General features: G+C 39.3%; 1 protein-coding gene across 1 annotated transcript in view; it reads right to left on the reverse strand.

Annotated features, from left to right (window-relative positions):
• LOC104410937 (ecto-NOX disulfide-thiol exchanger 1) overlaps window positions 1-22,893 on the reverse strand; it is a gene marked incomplete at its 3' end in the record, with an annotated part of 87,383 nt that overhangs the window by 38,622 nt on the left and 25,868 nt on the right. Inside the window, exon 4 of the mRNA XM_010021240.1 lies at window positions 456-629. Within this exon, the coding sequence (XP_010019542.1) occupies window positions 456-629 (174 nt within the window). The remainder of the gene's footprint in view (window positions 1-455; window positions 630-22,893) is intronic.

Here is a 22,893-nt window from a genome sequence, read left to right on the forward strand (position 1 = left end):
TCCCAGGGAGAGACCACAGCTAGCCAGCATTTGGGTGCAAGGTGCTATGTTCAGGAACACGAGCCCAGACTGGTTCCATCTCCCTGTGGGCACCTGAAGGGGAGCCCGCAGTGAAATGGAGATGATAAGCATCATATAACCATTATATTTTGTGACATTCTTATCTATAGGAAAGACTGATTTCTACTATGAGAAGTGTAGATCTTCAGGCTTTGTTAGCTTTGTTTATGTAATTATTTTCCTTTGTTGTACAAACCGCGTAGGTTTTTTTAACATGACCTTACAGAAATGAGTAAGTATGCTAATACCATACCACGCTTTGCACACAGAGTAGATCTTAAAAGGAAACACCATACTTGCCTACACTTTATTTAAAACTCGTATTTTTTATTAGACAAAAAGTATTTCATGTGATGTATTTAGGAAAATATCATTCTTTCATCAGATCCACTTACTTGGGTTTGGAGGGAAGAGAGTGCAGCTTTTGCAGTGAATTATTTCTTTGACTACAGGCACATCTGTTGGTGGTGGTGGTGGCACTAACCCCATGCCTGGTATCATTGGGTTAATCGGAGTGATTCCAGTCATCATGCTAAGGCTTGGATCAAAGCCTGGTACGCAGATTGAATCTGTAAATATATAACATAAAATCCTGGCTTATAAATCTTGAAACTACTTGTTAACATTTTCTTGCATAGACAGTTTTGCTTTGGGCATTTTTTTTTTTTTTTTTTTTACCCCCAGCATCAAAAAAAAGGAGAAGGAAAAGGAAAAATGGAAAAGAGAAAAGTCAGAGAAAAAGGAGAAAAGGAGACGCAGGTGCATTTTTAGTGAAAAAAGCCCAACTACATACAAAGAAGGGAATGTTACATAATTTAAAATACTAATATGACTGAGTAAAACACAGCACATTAAAGCGTAAAAACATGCACCAGGAATATCTGTTGTTGTCTGGAATGCAATTTTCTGTTTCGTAATGCTACCATGGTGTTTACATCTTGACTAGAGTGTATAAAGAATATAATTTAACATTGATATGCCCTCCTCATCTAATTGTCAGACAAATTTATCACAACATAGCCTTCCCACATAAGTGACCTTGATTTACGAACAGTACAGAGAAAGATCTCTTTCTGGCTGGTTTATAGCAGTGCACTTAGCCAAGACTTCTAACCATTTTACCCTGGAATATGAAGTTTCAGCTGAATAGAATGGGGACTTTTTGAACCTTGGAATTAATTCCTTCTTGTCCTGTTACTTAATCGGATTAGTAGATTCTCTTCAACACATGTATTATTAAAATATAGCACTACATCCCCATAAAGTAAAATGCGCATTTGGCAAACGTTACTCTTTCTCCTTCCTGATCTCTTTGCCAAGACTTCCATACGTAATATTTAAAGCTGAAAAATTTACTAGGGAGCACCAGTGCTCTAACACCAAGAATTGTAATAAGCAGATGTTTCAGATGAACTGAGAGCCAACTTCTGAAAACTGCTTTCATTAAAAACAAGGCTTTGGGTTTCTTGAGGCATAATGAATAAAATATTTTGAGAGACCGATTTCTTTGTTGGCATAACACTGCTGCTATTTGGCATCATCAATTATTTAAAAGAAGAGTTACTTTGGTGCTCTACAGGTTTTCTGCTGAGTTTTCTGGCTAGCAACTGGAAAGCATTTAATGATACATGTAAACGTGGGGTTTGGTAGCTTGGGAGCATGTTTGTTTTGAAGAAGCAAAGAGGAAAAAACTTCTTTTCTAGGATTATATATATATATAAAATTTGAATTATATTTGCTACATGGCAGCATGATCAATGTGACCAGAAAGGCCTGTTCCTTCATTCTAAATCTGCTGCTGAGAACCTATGTGACCCTGGGTCAGCCCACTGACCTTTCTCTGTCTTAGCTTCTGCATCTGCAAAACAGGTGCAATAATAGTCACTTACGGGCGAGGACCAGCTCACATTTTTATAGCACTCTGCAGGTGTAAAGCACTCTGTGGGGGCTGAAAATTAGCATTATTATTCCTGTAAAACGTCCATAATCATCTTCTCCAGGAAAGACAACTGAGGATTGAGAACCTCTATTCAAATAGAGCTTGTATCTCTCTCAGCCGCATGCTCCCTGCTCTCCACACACTGACTGAACCTTCATCACTTTCAGGCAGTTCTGTACAACAAGCGTAGCAAGCACACAGCAAGCAAGGATTTGCTTTAGGCTTATTGAAGACTAGTATTAATGAAAACTCATGATATTACATTACTTTTTTTTAATAAGTGGGCTTATGAAAAATGATTTGCTCTGGATGTGATGCTTTTTTTCCAGTATTGATATATATGCATTGCTTTTCAGATTAAGCTTTGAAAATCAGAGCCTGTCATTTATTCCACAAGATGCAGTGGTGGCCATATTAAATATTCATGGTTAGCAAAGGCTGGAAGATAAAGTCAGAGGCGAAAGGGCAACACACAATTCAAAGAAGTCCTTAGGCTATGCTTATTTGCTTGATCTCATTTTTTAAAGTCAGACTTCAGACAGTCACAGCAGGCCATTCTATGCAGCACTCTCCTGCTGTGGGTGGAAGTCCATCATTACTACTCGCTGCTAGAGCGGCCCGCAGAGCCCCGCAGCACCACAATAGCACTCAACGCACTGTGTTGTTCCAGTCCTCCCCTAGGATCAGGGAAAACTGGCACTAGAGAGATGCCAAGGGAGGCATCTCGTTCCTCCCTCTGGACAAATGTAGGATCAGCTACAGTCCTAGCCAGATATGAAATTTCCTATTAAATCCAGTATCCATGATAGACCCACAGCATTCTGAGGCAAGGATGGAGCAAGTGGAAATGCACAAGAAAATGGGCAGAAGGCCAAATTCTCTTTCAGGCCCATGTGACAGCCAAGGATGAACATCGTCATCTGGCGAATGCTGTGAGTTCTTTTTAACCATTGCCATTCTCTTTAAAACAACTACTAGATACATTTTAATTTCTCTACAGAAGCAGTGGACTGAAACATCAAATTCTGCCTAAATCATAGACACATGCTTTCACCCAAAGCAAAGATAGCAGGTTCAAATAAGCTAGTTTTCTGAATATTCCTTTGGCAGTGGTGTACAGAGAGAAAAACAAAACTAAGTGAGACAGCAACAATGAAACTCATGTCCACAGACACCATGAAAATGGCCTTGAAAGGAGCTGGGAGGGGGAGCCAATACAAGGTTGTATGCCAATCAAAGCAGGTTTGTGGTTTAAGGGAGAGAAAATTGTTTGACAGTAATTGCTAGCACATCCAAGGAAATGTGACTTTCTAAGTAATTTTGCTTGTGTTAAATACATGACCTTGCCATCATTTTGTTTTACAACTGGAATCAATCCACAAGAGCATGAGCAGAGCGCTGGGGGTCAACGTGCATGAAATATCCTTCTAGGTGTGCCACGACTCCATGCCTCCAAAAGGTGACTGTGTTTAGGTATATTGAAAAGGACTCAGTCAATAATTCTTGGACTCTAATTCCATGTCTTGCAGGCACTAATCTAAACCCTGCTAACGTTAATAGCAAGACTACTGAAGGCATGAACAACTTTTATCCAGGACCATGTTTACTTTCTCTGTTCTCCTGATTAAGTTGCTTCAGTTCCCCAATGTGCTAATCGGAGAATGAAATGCTTTCATACATCACATGGCACTGAGAAGATGCACAGGTACCATTTGTAGAGCATCCTGGAAATGAAAATTAGTCTCTGAACACTAGAAACTATTGCTATGCATTGCAGTGATGGAAAATTCAGCTGGATTTCTTGAACAGCCAAGATCTTGTTCAGATCCCTGAAGAGACTGGTGGTGCTTGCATCTACAGAGAAGCTGATGCGTACCACCTGCATGTTGCTGACAAACCAAGAAGAAAGCCTACAGATGGGATGTCCAAAGGAAATACTTTTCTGGACTCTGAGGTGTGGAGAAAAAGAAACTGATAAAGTCACTGTAAGGGAAAGTCAATAAATTTGCCACATCTGTGATAGGATCCAGAAAAGTCCCAAGTTTAACCATATTAAAGCTACCCAGTGGTGGAATAATAGAAGTCAGATATATAACTGTTGTCTAGGGACAGGGGATGATCATCCATCAGTACCACCACTGCAGTCTGCTCCACGTCCTGGCATAATGCCTATTTGGAGCAGGACCAGGACACCAGAGTTAGAGCTGGAGACAACTTCTGTTGAACTTACTGGTAAATTTGTTTGTCTTCAGAATCAAAGACACTGATTGAGTTATGCAGGATTACAAAAAATGGGAATCAACCCATCCTACACATGTTCTTTTAACAGATCCATTTGTATATATGATTATTAAGATGTAGTAAACATGAATATGCTACAGTAAATACATAGATATATTAAATCTATATAGTACACATCTGCAGAGTTAAAACAGTAATATTTTATGCTTTCAGTGATCATAGCATTATTTATGCAGCTAGGTAAGGGTTTATGATCTCCTGGAATTATAAAAACCAACTTGGCAGAAGAGAGAAAGTTTACGTTTGAAAAATGTTAATAAATAATTACTAAATTAAATCATTAAAATGAAAAGTAATCAGAAATGATAAAGAACTTTAAGAACTGAAAAGCACATGTTGTTCAAGTTAAAGTCCCTGTGGATATTGCACGTAAGCCTTAAATATTCACACATTTATACAAGAAAGCAAAAGCACTGAACATCAATATTTCAAGTCCATGTTCTGCCTAAATTTGGCAAAAATAGTTAATTCCTCTTTCATATAAGTAGAAATTGGCATGATGGAGAACAATGAAAACCTTTGAAGAACAAATATCTGGAATTGGCAGTCAGAGAGGCAAGAAGAAAAATCTTCTTAAACACTTGGAGTAGTTTTTAAAGCTTTTTCTTTCAAGTAGAATATAGGAAGAATGAAACATTTAATGTTAAGTCTTTGAGTCTGGAAAAATAGAACAATAAAATCCTTTTAAGGATATTCTAACACAGTATGTAGTATAAAACAGTTGCTTTTATTAGTCTCCATTTTGGGGGTATAAGAGCAACTTTGTCATCCATAAAAAGAGCCACACAATTTTTGAGAAGCATTCTTCCTTCCTTCTTTGGCGACAGTTGCTGTCTGAATCACCTCCTGGTTTCATTATGTTATTGCTCTGCCCAAATAAAATGAATGTATACTTCTGCCAACTGTGCTTTTGGGATTGCACTCCACCACCAATACTAAGTTAACGCCACATTTCCACAAGCCCTTACTACAAGTTATATATCTGCTCAATATTATTTTTTAAGAGTATAATCCCCTCTATAAGTCTCAGGATTAGACTTTGGGTATGTCACTTGTTTTGCCTGCAATTGCCCATTGTTCCTGTGGTGTTTTACGACAGCTGCCAAGTTTTGTTTCTGTTGGACGCATAAGAACACCCATGTGTGCAAACACAGATTTGTTTGTGTGTCCCTGCTTGCATGCATGGAAGATTTCCACCATGGACATTGTCAGCCATGTGGCTCAGACCTGCTGGCTGAACACAAAGGGAGATTGTGAGTGCTGAAAATAATGATCTGAGTGCAAAATAGCTTAGAGTTGCCATAGAGTCATGGAATAGTTTGGGTTGGAAGGGACCTTCAAAGGTCATCCAGTCCACTCCCCCTGCTGGGAGTCATAACTTTACACCTAAGAAAAAAAGTCTAGTTTTTGCTAAAGTTGTAAGATAAAAAAAGATCTGGTTCCAGGAATGGAGTTGCCTACCAAAATGCACTGCAAGGATTAGGACAGAGACAGTAATAAATGTAGTAAGAAAGATGCTTGTTAAACTTTGTTTTCTGTGGAGGAAAAAAGAAAAGCTTCCCAAGACTAGAGATTTGATCGTGTACTTCTGGAACACCATTGCTGAGTATTTTGAGACTAAAGACAGAGTTGATTTCTAAAAGTTGAGATTTAAGCTTTCCTGAAAAAAAGGCAAATCTAATGCAGTGTCTGCCTCCCTTAAAACAAATACATATATATACATATATACGTATATATGTATATACGTATATACGTATATACATATATACGTATATATGTGTATATGTATTACTTGGCAGTAGCAGAGAAAGACTAGTTAGTGGGTTTTTTTTCCTCTGAAATGAAGGAAGTACCTTATTAGAAGATGAAAAAGGGTTTTATTATTCAAAAAATATTGCATTTTTATCTAAAATTCTCCCTCAAAACTCTACAGTCTGCCAGTGTCTTTATCCTCATGTTGGTCTCCTTTTTTCTGTATCAGCAATTAAGAATGAATATTCAGCTGTAAACTACAGATCAAAGTTGGATCACTGGTTTCCCTGGTCATTCAAATCTTATCATCTTCTGGGCTTCAGGAAGTTTTGGTGGAAATTACTCATTTGGTCAGTATTAAAGGACTTCTCTCAATGTAACAAGCCTTCCTCACTGGAAAAAAACAAAAGACTAAAGTGGGAGTGACAGTAGGGCACCAAATCACTGATGTTCCAAGGAGATGTGCCAATTTAATTTGGTATTGACCACAGGAGAAGCCCCGTTGTGCAGCACTGCTATCAACCTCGAAGAGCCACACCTTGGAACAGAGCAGTGTGTCAGCCACCAGCATCTTCCAGTACATTTCCTTGTCCAGTTTCAGATGTCATTAAACTTCTAGATTTCTCTGTTTCTAAAATAGATGCTGGATTATATAGTAAACTTCCAGACACATTCCAATAAACAAAGACAGGGAGGAAGTCTGACAGCTATCATCCTGCCTCAGAGCAAGGACCATTTGACAGTGGCCAGTGATTCCCAGGGCATCAGATTAAAAAATAGGCAGGTAAAGACCAAACTATTTTTAGCTTGTATACATTGAGTGCTTACATATTGCCCATGGTAGAGATCACAGCTGAATGAGCTTGTCTAGCAGGCACCTATTCCACATGACTTGATTTATACTTTTTCACTAATCCTGCTGTGCACCTATTTATATTTTGAACCTGTTGGAATCTGTTTATATCTCTGGCTTTCACAGTGTGCTGGTATAAGGGTAGTAACAGAGTGGGGAAATATGCTTCCTTTGCTTTGGCAAAACAAGGTATTTGGCAGTTTCAAGCACACCTTCTAGTTCTTTCGTCCTGAGAAATTATGAAAGCTGTTCCTTACTCACCTTATCCACATGACTACAGATTTTATTTCTGCTTTTATATTTCACCATCTGTTTGGCATGTGATCTTTGCCTCTGCAGATCTGCTACAAAGGAATATGGTTATAGAACCTCTGACTGAGGCCCCTTTTAAAATCATGAGAAGGTAACTGCAAGGGCAGAGATGTCTTTGCAAGGTGCTCATCTAGCCCTGAATTTCTGAAGAACTAAATGTTAAAGACATGGGCAGGTGCTTTAAATAAGCACTGTACAAACCCAACTGATGAAGCTCTGTGTGGGCACAGGACTCATGCACAACAGGAGTAAGGCACATAGCATCAACATGCATGTGTGTGTGTCTGTGTGTGTGTGCCTGTATATGTGTTTATATTCGGAGGAGTGGAACGAAGTGAATGAAGGAGGGGCAGGAAATCACCTCCTTCATCACCAGTTTTTTCAGTTGGCCAGGGATCCATCTTAATACCATTCAGCAAGAGCTATATTCTGTGAAACAGAGCCTGGACTGTAGCAAAAACAAGTCTCTAAGGAAATTTTGACAAAAACAGGAGGTGAGGGGGAATCTCAATGAATGTTTAAATTAATAATAAACTGAGTAATAATTTATATGAACACTACAGTGTCTGCCAGACCCACTTCATAAACAAAGCTCTTGTAGCATAATCAAAACCCTTGCCACTTGAAAATTACCTCTTTGAGATATATATCACTAACAAAGTTTAAGGGCTGTATTATTGTACTTTTGCCTTTTTAAAGGAAGCTCTGTGTCTGCACATAGTTCACAGCACACAATCCCAAAACCTTAGATGCTATTCCTCAGAGCTGGCTATGCTGTAGCTGAAAGCACTAGAAGCAAATCTGGTCTCCTCTTGATCCTTGCTCACAAAATCACACAGCAAACACTATATTTAGAGCAATATACATGACAAAGACTAAATTAAAGAAAATCACCTTCTCTTTCTACAAGCAAATCATGGGGTGAATCACTCCTGGTTCATTCTTTATTGCTGCACTACTTGGCACAATAGGACCTCAATCTTGTTTAGAGCTTCCAATGCAATGCAAATAATAGGAGAGAATAGCAAATAATAAAAATATGAAGTGTTACCACAATAGATGCCACTCTCCTCCCAAGATTCAGCTTCAGTGTTGTTGTGTAAAGAATCTACAATGACACTGTAATGTTAGTTCTATTACTCTTTCTGCTTATAGATAGCCAACAGTGCCATTTTGACCTCAAAGGGGTCTCGGACACTACCTGCTCATGGTGAATCTATTTAGTTTCGCCGTAGAACAGCTCTGCAAAGAAGTACCTGTCAGGCAAGCTTCAGAATGAGCTGGAAAACTCAGGACTTGATGCTGAGGGAGCCTGATGACGGTTTGTCAGTTTTTCACATCTGACAGCTGCGTGTGTAAGAAGCTAAGTCAGAAAAAATTGACTAATCTTAGTCTCCATCCACAATCAGCTGCTCTTCCATGTGTAAAACCCCATTGCCATTGTAGCGGAAACTTGTGGAGGTGAAAACTGAAAGAGGAAAAAAGCAGAAAAATAGGAAAGAAGGAAAAAGGTAAAGAGAAAAATCAAGAGAAATGCAGGAAAGGAGATGAAGGAGAGGGAAAGCTGAACAGACAACATTATTGCCTGGAACTTCCGTGTCACAGGTCCATGCTTTGTCCACAGGCTGTTTCGACAGCCTGTGCCTGGATTTTGAAGGTTTCATGAGTTTATAGCACCTCATGCTGTCCAGACTTCTGACCTTCCCAAAGTCCCTGTTGCTTAAAAACCATGCCATGCAACAGGAATAACGGGCTTCTTCCATCTCCTCATGAATAAATCACTTCCTTGTATGGGGTCAGTCACAGGTTCATTGTGGAGAAAATAACAAGACTGCACATTCTGCACACTGTCACCTGATCCCCAGTTAATAGCTGCAAAGCTGGTTTTTAAAAATATGGGACTAACCAATATACAAGATGCAATGTAATACATTGCTTATACAATGTAAAATGTGCATGGCTGTTATTTCCTGACTTTCAAAAATCTTTGTACACTCACTATACACTGATTGGGTCAACCCTCTCCCATTTTTGCATTTCTTTATTTGATTCCTCCAGTTTTGGACTCATCATGGTGGGCTGTTCAGTAAGGCTAACCTTAGCCAAATGAAGCAGTCTCTCTAAGCTCCCTCCACTGGAAGCTGTATGATGTTTGTCTAATGAACCTCTTCCTAAAGTAAGACTTTGCTATGTTCCTTGAAAACAAGATCATCGAGATCAGCTTTCACCTCAAAGCTCTAGAAGATGAGAAAAGAAATAAATAAAACTTGATCATATGGCCTAGGAACTATTAATAAATTCTTATGTGCTTGCTATCTACAGAAGTGCTGTATTCCAGAAATTTGAGAGGCATTTGAACAGGCACAAAGAGAAAAAAAAAATGTTATTGAAGGATATAAGCTCATAAGATGTAAATGAATACTGGAAAGAAGTTGGAGAAATTGGAAAAAATTCAATTCCCAAGGCAGGCTAATACTGAAATATAACCCTTGTCACAAATGAAACACAAAAAGCCTCAATGTTTAAAAGCTGGTAAAATACCATCTTCCGGATATTAATGTGGCCTCAGAGAAAATGGGGGCGTGGGGGGCAGAATGAAATTCAGACATTCCCTCAAACATTTCCCAAATGAAAACAAAAGGGAATCATTTTTCTCATGCATCGTGAAAGACGTTCTGGCTATTAAACTGGAGTACCATGTGGATCCTTCAATCTGTGGAATGCATACAAACACTCTCCTTGCCTTTACAGGGTCACAGGAGTAATAACAGCCATGCCCAAACTGGAAAGAAGCTGTACAGTACAAAAAGTCGTATCACTGCATGGGCAAGTTCTTGTAGAAACGTAAGAGAAACTGGGCTTTGTTATACTGAAAGATCCTTCTAGCCCTCTAGCCCAGAAATCTGCCTCTAACTGCAAATTTTGTTTAGTACCAGAACAGGACAATCCTGAAGTGAAACCTCCATATAATGATCTCCCAGTCTCAAACACTCTGCAGCTCAGGGGCTTCCTAAGCTAGAGGGAGTTCTCTGCCTCGTTCAGGTTTATTTTTGGATGAAAAAAAAACAATGAGCTTTATTGCATGGGATGTATTTCTCTTGGTGTCATTACTGGAGATGACAGGAAGTTGTCCTGTGAAATCAGCTGGAAAATCTTGAGTGATGATATTTCAAACTCTTAACCGAGTTGCTCTATGTGCTTGCTTCTCTTTTAAATGCCTGAACAAAGAGGCATACAAGAGACCTGAACTATAATGTTAAATAATTGTTCCTTGTACTATTTTCCTAGTTTCTTTCACTTTAAATTTAAGTAGCAGGGTCCAAATTCTTAAAATAATTTTACCTTTACCCTTCAGAGTACTGGAAGGAGGGTAAGTATACTAGATGTAGTAAAGATTTCCTGCCTATAAATTAATGTATTAAGAAATCTTGCTATTTTGCATTATCCTCTACTCGAACTGTGTGACCTCCATACAGTTTATGGCAGTAACTTGTAGGACAATATTTGAATGCTCTGTGCATGGGCAGAATACCTGTTGGATTTGAATTTGATTAACTAACTGCTGAGTATGTAATAAAGCGGTACTTGGTGAATTAATAAACTGTTTATTGGTTAAGAATTAACTAAGAATCCTATCTTGAGAAATACTATGCTACATAAAACATGATCTGAAAAGAGACCAGAGTTAATAGCAACAAGTAATGCTCCTGACTGTCCATAAAAATAGCTGTCTTAATTAAACTCCAGTGCACTATGACAAAGCTATTTTGTTAGATTTTAGCTTTAAAAGCCATCTAGCACCTCAGCAAATCTAAAGAATTCCTTTGTTCTTAGCTCTCACTGCAAATACAATGAGTTAGTTACCAGAGCTCTTCAGGACCATGAGAAACCACTGAGATGCTTTACAGAAGCAGGTATCTTAGCTAATGGCAGGCTCAGGACATGAGCAGCATCTCTCTATCCAAACCAGAAAGGTTTGTGAGTTCACAGGAGTCTCAGCCAGGTATGGCCTGAAGTTTGGTAACCATGTGGGGAAGAAGAGTGTGCTGTGCTAATGAGAGAGCTTGTGCACGAACATAGATGACAAAAGATGTAAAATCAGACACAGCAAGTGACTTACAGAATAAGCATTTTGCATAGAGTAGTATGGGATTAAAGTCAGATAAACCAAGGGAATGGAAAGTATCATCCAAAGTATGAGCCAAAGTACTGAGGAAACCATTTCTCTTTCCATTGTTACATCTGTGATTTGACCTGTGTTCTCAAACACAAACAAATAAATAGAAAAGAATCAATAAACATAAGTTACAAGCTTCCACGTGTTAGCATTGTCTTCATCTGCAGCTGGTAAGTTCATGAATGTAATACTGTGCTTGAGGTAAAAGAATTTATAATGATAGTTTCTGAAACATCTCTTCGTTAGGCTAAGGCTTCCTTTGACCACCTTTCCCCTTCTCTAATTTCACAGGGTTTGAAAATTTCCTGATGCATTGGCTGCAATTCAAGATAATGTTTCAGCTTCCCTTTGCATCTACAAATCTGACTGATTGTTTTAAGATCCTGATGATATAAGCACAAGGGCCCTCTCAGCTCTCTGAAGTGCCTATTTTAGGCAGCCATACATAATGGTCAAATGGCCAGCAATGGTAGTAACTGGAGTGCTCTTCATGGCTGGTAGATAAATCCCAAATGGGATACCACTAACTTCATAATAAAACAATTCCCCTTCTTCAACACACTATATGAGAACAGTTATTATTCCATTGACCAATTTAGAAGAGGATTGACATTAAAACAGTGTTAGGAGAGTGTGTGTTATGCTAAGGTAAGTAATAGTAGTCCATATGTCTGAAAGCTGCTATTTCAGACTTTCAACAGACACTTCTGCATCCTTTGACATCTGGGTCACAAATGTAAAGTTTTCCAGCAGAAGTACGATAATTATAACATTGTGACTAGCTTTTCCTGTTCATCTCCACTTCTTTTGCATCTCCCACAGAGCAGAAAACACTTCTCTTCACCATCTGGGCTTATCTCTAGTACAAGGAAGGTCAGCAGCATCCAGAGATGCCAGAGTAGCCAGCTGCTTTGCAGGCCTCCCTCCCCAGGGCCTCAGTACCAGAGCCATTACCAATGGAACGGTGCGGACTAATAAACCTTGATTTGGCAAATAGCCCTGGGGCAGCCAGCCGGGATGGGTTAAATATTCCTGAGCTTCTTTTAAGTTACTCTGGGACCTGTGCACAGAACTGGGTTAATGATTGTGGCCCCCAGTGACTCCTTCCATCTCTGCTGTCTCTTACAGCAAGGGGAAATGCATGTCTCAACTAATAATAAACCAACACTGAGCATGTGGAGAACACCGTGCCAAATATTAAACAGCTGGGGCTCTCTGGGCAGCCATTAGCTAGCCCAATCACAGCACTGCCTGAAGTCTTCAAGAAAAGAAATGAAAATAAGATGGGTAAAAAAGAAACTTCCAAATCAACCAGGAAAGAAAATAATCTTAGAACATTTGTATAAAGCTCTTGTGTCTTGTCAAGGAGTTCATTATGACATAGCTTTTATTTCCTAACAAACACAAACCTCTCATCATGTTCTTCACCAAAAAAGGGACTAAAAAGATGAGAAATGCTTTCAGGAGGAAGAAGGAATCTCTCCAAGAATACTTGTATCTCCGTACCTCTAAAATAGTTTAAAATACAGGCATTGCTCTTGGCTGTCTGTCAACATAGGAAAAAAAAGGGTTCTTAAAAAACAGCAATCTTGCTGACATCCTGACAATGTCATATTTCATTATCCAGTTTAACAGGGAAAAGATTTTGTTTGAAAAGAAATCAGGAGTCTTTATAAACGAACAGCATACTTCAGGAAGTGGAATGTGACACTGTGTGCACAGAATTAGTTCACCTTGTATCCCAATTAAGAAAGAATCCAGGCTTTGTATCTCTTGTGCATAACACATTTTAATTTAGATTATACTAGTGGTTGTGGGCAAAACTTGTAACTTAAAACTCTTGCATCTTGAAAATTTAATCTGTAATTTCTGGCAGCCTACATCAAATGTTCACCTGCTAATATTTCAGAGCAGTGAACTACAGGCATAGCAATGTCACACACACTCACACACAGAACCAACCCCATCATTCAGAAATGAAATTAGCCTTTTTGGTATTTACAATTTATTATCAGAACACTCTACTTGTGACTCTCTTTGACAATGCTTTAAGTGAGATGCAGGTTTATAAACACTATGAACAGAAGAGACATTCATTATATCAAGAAGTATTCCCTTTTTTTTTTTTTTCAAATTAAAGCTATGTCAGACAGACGTTGTCTCAAATTATATTGATTCTTCATAAAATTTTTAGGGAAAATGCATTTCTTTGTAACATTTATGGGCTAGAACGAATCCTAAATGAGGCTCTTTGCAGAAGATCAATTGAATGGCTCATGCAGTAAAGATCTGGCAGCTGGCACTGCATTGAAGGGGCCAGGGAAACCAATTAAAGGTTAGCCTGGGTAAGGGACAAGAGGAAGAAGTATGGGAAAAAATACTGTAAACCTCTTAGAAAAGCCAGACTCTCACCTGGTATACCATGTTCTGAATTAGTCACCCCATCCTCTCCAAGGAATATAAAAGCACAGCAAAAATAGGACAATGAGTATCACCAGGAACATTATAAAGTAGCACATAGGAATCACTGCTGAAAAAGCCTCAGATTGCCCACTGGGGAGAAGAGGCAGTTGTGTAGGAGCATTATAAAGCTCAGGAATTTTACAGAGGGGGTAGGTGGACAGGTTCTGAGGACTCTGCTCCACGATACAAAATTGGAAAGCATTTAGTGAAATAAATAAGGAGGTTGAAAATGAAGAACAGGTAAGTGGAAATGCTTCTTAATTGAAACAAGCAATTACTCCCATGAAACTCCATGTTATGTAAAACTTAACTGAAGGAAGACCTTTTCAGTATCAAAACATAAATAAAGAAATGCAGACAGTACCACACACACAAATACATCGTAGACAACAAAAGTGTTCAAAATGATAAAACAGGAGGCAGGGCTGCTAAGGTCATCTATTATTAAAATCATCTGACACTTCCTATTACAACATGCTGTTGCCAGTTGCTTTTAGCTTTGCCAATCATGAACAGTTTGGACTGAAATCTTAAATGTCGAATATCTGCCTGAGGCTGGAATACTCTGGAAAATATCAGTCCGAACAATGTAATTGCTGGACAAACAGAGCCAGAGAAAAGTATGTGTTTTTTTTAATGTTAAAAAATGCAATGTTCTGTCTTGGCAGTTTAGCCCCTCCAGACTTTGGAGGGAGGATGCAATGTTTCAGAGGTGAAAAGCCTTCACATTGTAGCAGTGATATTTCCCATTTTCTTTAAATTCTACCTGAATATTCAGGCAAATTATGCCTTTCAATAAAATGATATTCACTCACACTCTGAAAAATAGATCTATTTTTGGCCTTAATAGCTGAAATCACATAAGATTACATCTTCCATGAATGTGCTGGATTATGTTTGCGCCTCCGCTTGGCAACCAAGGAAAGAGTTAAAGCAGAAAGATCTCAGCTATTGTCAACCTTTGAAATGATTTGTTCCAATTTTTTATAACTTGAAACCCAAAGTTGCCTTCTACTTCTGTCCTCTTTTTCGCCTTCAATCTGCAAAGTTTCCAGCTTAGCCAGCAAGGACGAATCTAACCTTGTGACACTCACTGAGATCAGAGTATCAGAGTGGTTAAATCAGAACATTGTCTGAGCAGCTTGATTCTCCTAAAGCCTGTCAGGTCTGGAGCAGCTAATTGAGTCTTGCCCCATATGTTCTGCCTGTGATTTTTTCCAGCAACTGAACACAGAGAGCAACAGAGCCAGCAAGCAGATTTTTCCCAAGTTTTGCTATTATTGTCTCTCTCCTCATTTATGGGGAAAGGCACCTTTCATGCTGATCCTAGGAGAGGTTTGCAAAGTTCTGACATTTCGGCATATTTCATTTGCTGGCTATTTCATTTGAAACATCTCTACTCCACAGGAGTTTTGAAGGGAACCAAACTTTTCAGACTATAATCTGCAATAGGATACATCATGATCAGGATGTATCTAGTGTGCCCTGAACCAGCTGCCAGCTCACCACACAACACCGATTTCACCAGGGAGGCATAAAACAAGATTTTCAAGCAGTAAATGAGGACCAGGCAGCTTCTTGCAGGTACCCCAGGACCAAAGAGAGAGCAGGGCAGAGCTGACTACGTCATCCACCCTCCCTTCCCCTTCCCTCCATCAGGGGCAGTCAGCAAACCATGTTGCTCTACAATGAGCACAGGAAAGAGCATTTGAGGAGCTGCTGGTGGGAGAGGATAGATGGAATGGTGACTGATGGTGCCATCAGCTTGTTTGGCATGAGGCAGATAGCTTAAAATGTTGATGTGGCTCATGCAGCTCAGCTTGCTGAATTCACTGGGGTCAGCACCGTCTGAACTTGTTTAGCTGTGAGGGTGGTGTTCTCAAATGTTCTACACCTGTATGCAGGGGAGCTTAGAGAAAAGGCCTTTAGCACCAGGGACTGCCAGTGACTGTTTTGTCCTTTGATTTGTGTTGAGCTGGCCTCAGGACAATTTTGAGTTTTGTGGGGCTGGTGTACTTAACGAAGGCTGTGAATGGGCCACATGCTCTGCCGCCCTGCTCTGCGTAACCATAGAATCATAGAATAGTTTGGGTCAGAAGGGATCACGTAGTCCAATCCCTTTGCAATGAGCATGGACATCTTCAAAGAGGTCAGGTTGCCCAAAATACATCCAGCCTGGCCTTGAATGTCTTCAGGGATTGAATACTGGCTCTTAACCACCTTCGCCATGCTGGTGAATTTTCAGCCTTTCACATTTTAGGCAGCTTTATAGCTTCTCTGCACTGCTGAAATGGGACAGAAGGACCAGGTTAGGAAAGGTCCTTTCTAAGTCTAGCATAGATAATTAAATCTCAGCTGATAAATTTGCTGTTTGGAGGTTTCCGACTGGCTTCTTTATTCTCTGAGTTCCAGCACTGTGAAGATTTACATTTCATATCACTTACTGTAGTTCCAGATATTTAAATCAAGAATGTACAAGTCCGAGCTTCACAGGAAAGTACACAACTTCAGGTAGAATTATGGCCAGCATCTTTATGTTTTGTTGTCAGTTAAGCATTAAACAGCTCCATGCTGCCTTGTAGAATTCTCAAAACAGTCAGGTTTCTCAGATTAAACGTCATTCTTACATTACGAAACAGGTTGTGTTCTTGAGAACTAATTACAAAATAACTATGGTCCTAGGCCAGAAATTCATGTGTATTATTTTTGCACTCACCTTTTCCAGCATTTCCAGTTTATAGGTTTTGTGTTACCATGAACAGCCATGGTCTTGGTACCCCTCAAAACATGAATCGATGTCATTCCAAATCACTGATGAGATATAGCCCATCCATCAAAAAACACCCAATGTGGCAGAAATAATGCACAGCCTTTCCCACTTTATCTGCCACTTTATAAATCTGACTGCACTTGTCAGAATCTTTTTCCCTAGGGCTTGTTAAATTTCAGCAGAATTCTCCTTTATGTTGTGAACTGAATATGAAAAAGCAAAGTGACCAAACTGATACTCAGCAAAGCTAAAATGCATAGTAACACTGATTCGGAAGGTGAGCAAACCACAGCTTATTATCATGATTTTCTACGAAAATAGGGGCTGGGGAGGGTAGCCTCTTCAATGGAGAAAGAATCTCATAATCTCATATATCTTGAAAAAGAAAAAGAGGGATAAAAGGGAGATGACTGAAACAAGCAAAGATAAAAATGTAAAACACCCAGCAACTCCTCCTTTGACATTCCCCTTTGAAGGCAGCCTACTGCAGAGCAGAATATTCTAAAATAAATATTTTGGACTGCACTTTGCATCCAGTTCCACCAGTGTGACTCCACTGCTACTAGCAGGACAGTGCCAGTGTCCCAGGTGGCAAGGATGAAAACAGAGACTCATTATAGAATGAGAAATGTAAGAACGCTCTGGTGAGAGCACATTCCCTGCAGAGTGCCACGCAAGTAAAAAGAACATTTAAATAATACTGGCCCTTGATCCCCTCAAAAGCTGAGAGCACATTTATTCAGCTTGAATTCCAAAAACCCAGCCACAGTTTATAAAATGTGCTTGATCCCTGTATAAGACCCTTTGGCATTTTCTTTCAGAGAAAAAGATCTCCAGATGTTATTTTTACAGTTCATCTTAAGTAAATGTATGTGTTTATCTAAACAGTCTTAAACACAAGAGCCACCTAAGAGAACAATGATTAAATGCTTGACTTGATTTAGAGACCAACTGTCATGCTCTTGTTTATGTTTATGAACATCTGGCTGGGAAGGTGATTTGAAAAGTTTTTCTGTCAGTAAATATCAGCATAGTAAGCTCTTCTACTTATAGATAGCTCTAAATTGTAAATGTAGTTAGTGGAGAAATGGCATTGGAGCGTGTGTCTAAAGTCACATTCAGCTTATCCCTGCACACAAAACATTCTTCTTACAGCACTGCTAACATGTAATGTGTAATCATTCCCAACTTCTTAATTAACAAAATACACAAAATATCAGTTTTGGAACCCAAAAGTTGCTTTTCCTACAAGCTGCACAAGCAAGTGCAAGTCTCACTCTCACAACAGCCTTTCAAGTAAACCTTCTTGACAACTTCTCAGCAACCACCATGCTGGATTTGGTAGCCCAGCTTTCTCCCACACCCCCATACCTGTTCCCTCTAGCTTCATCACACAGGTCCAGCAGGAGCTCCTGAGAGAGGAACCTCACCCGTCCTCAACTCACCTCCATCTGTTTCTTAGCACAGTTTCTGCAGTTTCCCATGAACACAACAGCTTGCAAGGGCCTAAACGCCACAGCAACATTCCTAATTGAAAAGCTGATATAATCCAAAATCTACAAAGCAAGGCAAACCCCAAGAAAATCAGTTTTTTCTCTTTTTTTTTTTTCCCCACTGTTTTGCAACAACATGACAATTTTGAGATGACACAATCCAGGAACCCTTTCCGTAATTCAGTTCTAGTACTGAAGCAAGTCTACTTTCACCCCAGGTCTAACCTAGTATCAGGGAATGATGAGCGTTTTTGTGAGGAATTTCTTTGTTCACCGAGAAAAAAACCTAGCAATTTTATTGTAGAAATCCACTTTCAGATGAAATGAAGATAATGTCAACCCAGGACCTCACTATAGATTCAGATATATTCACATGACTCACACCAGAAGATCTAAACATGGCACTTAAGACAGAAGCCTTTTCATCTCCTCATATGGCCCATGGAAAAGGTGGAAGATTGGATAGAGAGATTCAGCCCATCCACAGTAATCTGTATCCACCACAGGAGAGTCCTATCTCTTTCCAGAAGCTATTACAGAAAACTACTATCTTCACACTCCTTTCTTTGGCACTCTTGTTGTACATCTAGTAACAGGGAGGCAGAATCTTGTACATAACTTCCCTGCTATAAGGAAGCTGCTGGGAAATTAATGCAGTACCTCATTAAACCAAGAACAACTAAAAAGAATTACATATTGCACTCAGTTTTGCTGGAAAACTTACTCTGAACCAGAGAAGTGACTTAAAACAGTCTTGTTTTGCTTAAGTCACATTAGAAAAGACCTGTTATATTTTTGAGTGGCTACGCATACAAGCAACAGCCACATTTACTCACAAGGATAGGATGTTCAGACATGCTCAAAACATTGAAGAGTTTCATCACATGAAAACTTCACAAAAGCCATTGACAAGAAAACTGGTGCAAAAGGGACAAGATGAAAAATGTGTCAGACTGAAATGGAATGATAGTCCATTTGGAATGAGGCAAAAGGGATTTAGGAGATAGGGAGCACACAAGAGAAGCTGAAGCTTTTTTTAAGACATTGCAGTTATAAATGATAAGAAAAGTAAGTATAGAAGCAGCATATTTTTTTCAATTTCCGAAAGTATTTGACAAGTTTCCATAGAAGAGATTAATGACTAAGAGGTACAGAACAAGAATAAAGAAATAAAAAAGTCTTCTATGTATAAGAACTCACTCAACTTGTTGTTTTGCTCTTAGAAGAAGAGCACCCCTCTCACACAAGAGATCTTTTCCTTACAACTGTAAATAGACTATTATCCTGTGGGTCTAGATTTGGAGGGCTACTTTAAGAATAATGATGTCACACATTTGTAATAGTATTGCTGTAGCTGTAATGGTCTAAAGTCATAAGCAAGACAAGGTTTATGGCCCTGTATAGTCAGGAAAGAAGCAGTGAATTTCCAAGATAAATACAAGAAGAGAGCACATCCTTTGAGTTTAATTACATATGTAAAGTCAGGTAGACAAAAAAAAGCTGGTTGGCACCTTTAAAAAGAGAAGGGAATATTAATAGGGAAGCAGTGACATGGTGGTTATTCTGTAAAGGAATAGATAGGTAAGCGTGTGGCAGATGAAAAGATTAATAAGGGGAAGAAAATTATAATGTGCTGCAAAACTACTCCTTCCTTTGAATTTGCCTTTTCTACTGTCTGCTATAATTAAAGTTTTAGTCCCTTTGTTACCTCAGACCATCAGAGGGTATTCTTCCAGCTACATGAGTTGCTCCAAAAAGCAATATAACTTTTACTCACAAATCTGCCTCTTGCGGAAGGAATCCAAGCGTACAGCCTGCTCCTAGAAACACACAGCACTTGCTTCCTTGCTCTGTGGGCAAATGTGTATTGAGGAGCCCACTGTGACCCTGCCTCTCCTCCCCTTTGCACTCGCAGAGCCTTATTTGTTATTGGCACACAGCCTCTGAGGTCGTGGCAGCACAGGCTGTGAGTGGGCCTGAAAATTAAATAAGGGGGGTAATTATATGTGATGGAAAAGACTTTTTCTGCTTGTTTGTTTTCTGTGTTTTCTAATCTAAAAGACAGATGAAGCCTGGTATTTTATGGTCAGATTCATTTTTCTTTATTTCACTAACAGAAGGAAAAAAAAATTTACAACCTCTTATTCCTGCTAGCTCTGCAGACCTGTACAAGCGGAAGAGGGAAACTGGGTCCTATTCTGGTCTGTATTATTGATAGAGAGGCTCCCTCTGCCTAACCCTGGGATCACTCTCTACTCTATGTTCATCTCTGGAACTCCAGGGGGGACAATCAAGGCTCCAACCACAATATTTGGCCAGCAACATTTCACTACTGTATTTTAGTGATGCAAGGGCAAAACCAGGTTTGTTACCCTTTAAATTCCCAAATGAGTTTGCAGAGCAGGCAGTACTTGCAAACCTGTAAACTCTATTTATATGCAGCCATCAAGTAACATGGACTTTCACGTATTTCCAATCTGTAACGCAACCATAAAAGAAAACTATGATATGTTGTCATCTTTCGATCATAAAAGCATGGTGAGCAATAAAAAAAGTCCTCTGGAGGACTTCTTTAGTTCATGATTACTATATACATATGTGGATAGGGCACTAAATACAGTATCTCAAGGCTACAGATAAAACAAATCTTGGAAGAGCAACAAATAACAGGTCATGTAATCAAGTCTAGTGAGATGTGGCTCCTGTGCAACATGGCCCACAGAGGCCTGATGCCATTCTGCACCAGAAAATGCGAAATAATTGAGTTGGGATAAGGCAAACAACCTGATCCCTGTTAGTAATAAGAAAATAGAATTACAGTATACACTAACAGTGGCTAGAATATGCAGACATGTGATAATGTTTCTGTTCCACAATCCTTAGAATAATGGGATCCCTCTGCAACTACTTGAGGTAGCTAGGAGATGCCCGTTAGTAGATATTTTTTCCGTTACAGAGATTGCACTTGAATCTATGCTGACTCTTTGTCGATGGAAAACTAGAAATCAGGAGAAAGAGGAGGCAGGGAGGTAGGAACACAACTGCCTGTTAGGGAAACTACAGTTAAAAAGCCCTTCACTGAAAACACAAATCCCTGGATGGATAGTTAGAAGGATGCTTAGCTCTCATGTCGACAATGAGCTCAACTGCTGAGGTAAAACACTGGGAGAGGCAATCCCTAAGGGACACCAAATGGTGTATATGAGCCATTAGCTACCATAATTTTGTTTTCTTAGCACTGCATCTTTACATTTCTAAGATATGCACACATGCAGAGGCATATGCCACCCCATTGGGTGGTGTCGAAACAGTTTGTTACAAGAAAATGTATCTTGGGATCCTTTGTGAAGATGTATGTTCCCTCCTGACGCCCACTGCTAGAAACTTCCATTCATATAAAATGGTCTCCTTGCCTTCAAGAGGACAACCTTTCTCACAGTGATTACATGCCAGACTTTCTGCATTGGATGGTTTGGGTTTGTTTTATTTTAATTCCATCTTAAATTCCACTCAGTCACCACCACCAAAAGCCAAAAGAAATGCAGGCTGTTTGCTCTTTTTGAAGGGAAAACACAGGGAACGTGCTCCAGAAAGCTCAGAATTAACACCTTGAATCGCAGCCAGAAATGATCTTAGTCTTAAGGCTGAAAGTCCTCAGTCTTGGGAGTCAATAAATCAGTCATGACAAGCCTGAACCAGCTATGGTTTTTTTACAAAATCAAGCTTGATTATCTACTTGAGGTAATTAGACAGACCAGAACAAAAGGACACAAAGTTAAATGGCAACATATGTAGGAAGAACTGCAAGAAATATTTTACTTTACAGAGGCTGCTGAATAGTAAGAATGAACTTGTACTTGAAATTTTTTCATATACCAATTTCTAGCTAAGAACATAAAGGTACTCCACAATATTTATAATCAGCAATTTATTAAATCAGCTACTCCTGGAGATGCTCAGCTGCAGATTCCCATTCCCTGCTACCAGCACTTAGTCCTGAAACCCAGGTGCAGCATCTGAGCTCTCTCCTTTCAGAACCCATGACCCTTTTTTTAAGTCCCCAGGGGGTTACCAAAGTATTAGAAGCACAGTGAAAAAGAAAAGGATGATACAGCATTTAGTACATGAAAGGACAACAGCATTGTGTTTGGGCATAAGCACACTAAATATCATGGAACTAGAAGAAAATAAAATCTGGTCGCTTTTCTCTTTCCTGTCCTCTTAAATTTGGTGAGTTTATTGTTATTTTTAAGGAATATTTAAATAATTTATGGTACAGGTTATTCTAGCAGTTAAAGTTGTAGACATTCTACAATGTCTCAAAAATACTTCTGCAAAGAATGCTTGAAGTGCCAAAATTGTTATCAAAAGGCTCCAGAAAAGAAGGCTTCAATGGTTATTCCTGGAAAAGGCTCAGTCATGAAAGTCCAAGTATAGATCAAGTCCTGAAATAGGAGGCTTCCAATAGGAGAGTTGAATATATTCGACAGATGTAGCTCAGAATAAAACTTCAACACTGCAATTGATTATAATATTCCACATTTGTTTCTAGTGAAATAAACTGTTTGAAATACAATCATATCAGAAAGAAGAAAAAGAGCTGGAGAAGCATACAACTTGCCCTCTCCATCCACTGCAGTCTGGACAGTCTGGTCTGAGTCTCTTCTGAAACACAGCTTATGCTGCCAGGTACTTACAAAAAAGGTAACAATAAGCACATCTGCACCTTCTCCCATGGTGCTGTCTCCTTTAAATGCTAGCAAAGCTCTTTCC

The sequence above is a fragment of the Nestor notabilis genome, unplaced genomic scaffold, assembly GCF_000696875.1.
Source record: "Nestor notabilis isolate BGI_N333 unplaced genomic scaffold, ASM69687v1 scaffold1959, whole genome shotgun sequence".
In the NCBI taxonomy this organism is placed as follows: Eukaryota; Metazoa; Chordata; class Aves; order Psittaciformes; family Psittacidae; genus Nestor; species Nestor notabilis.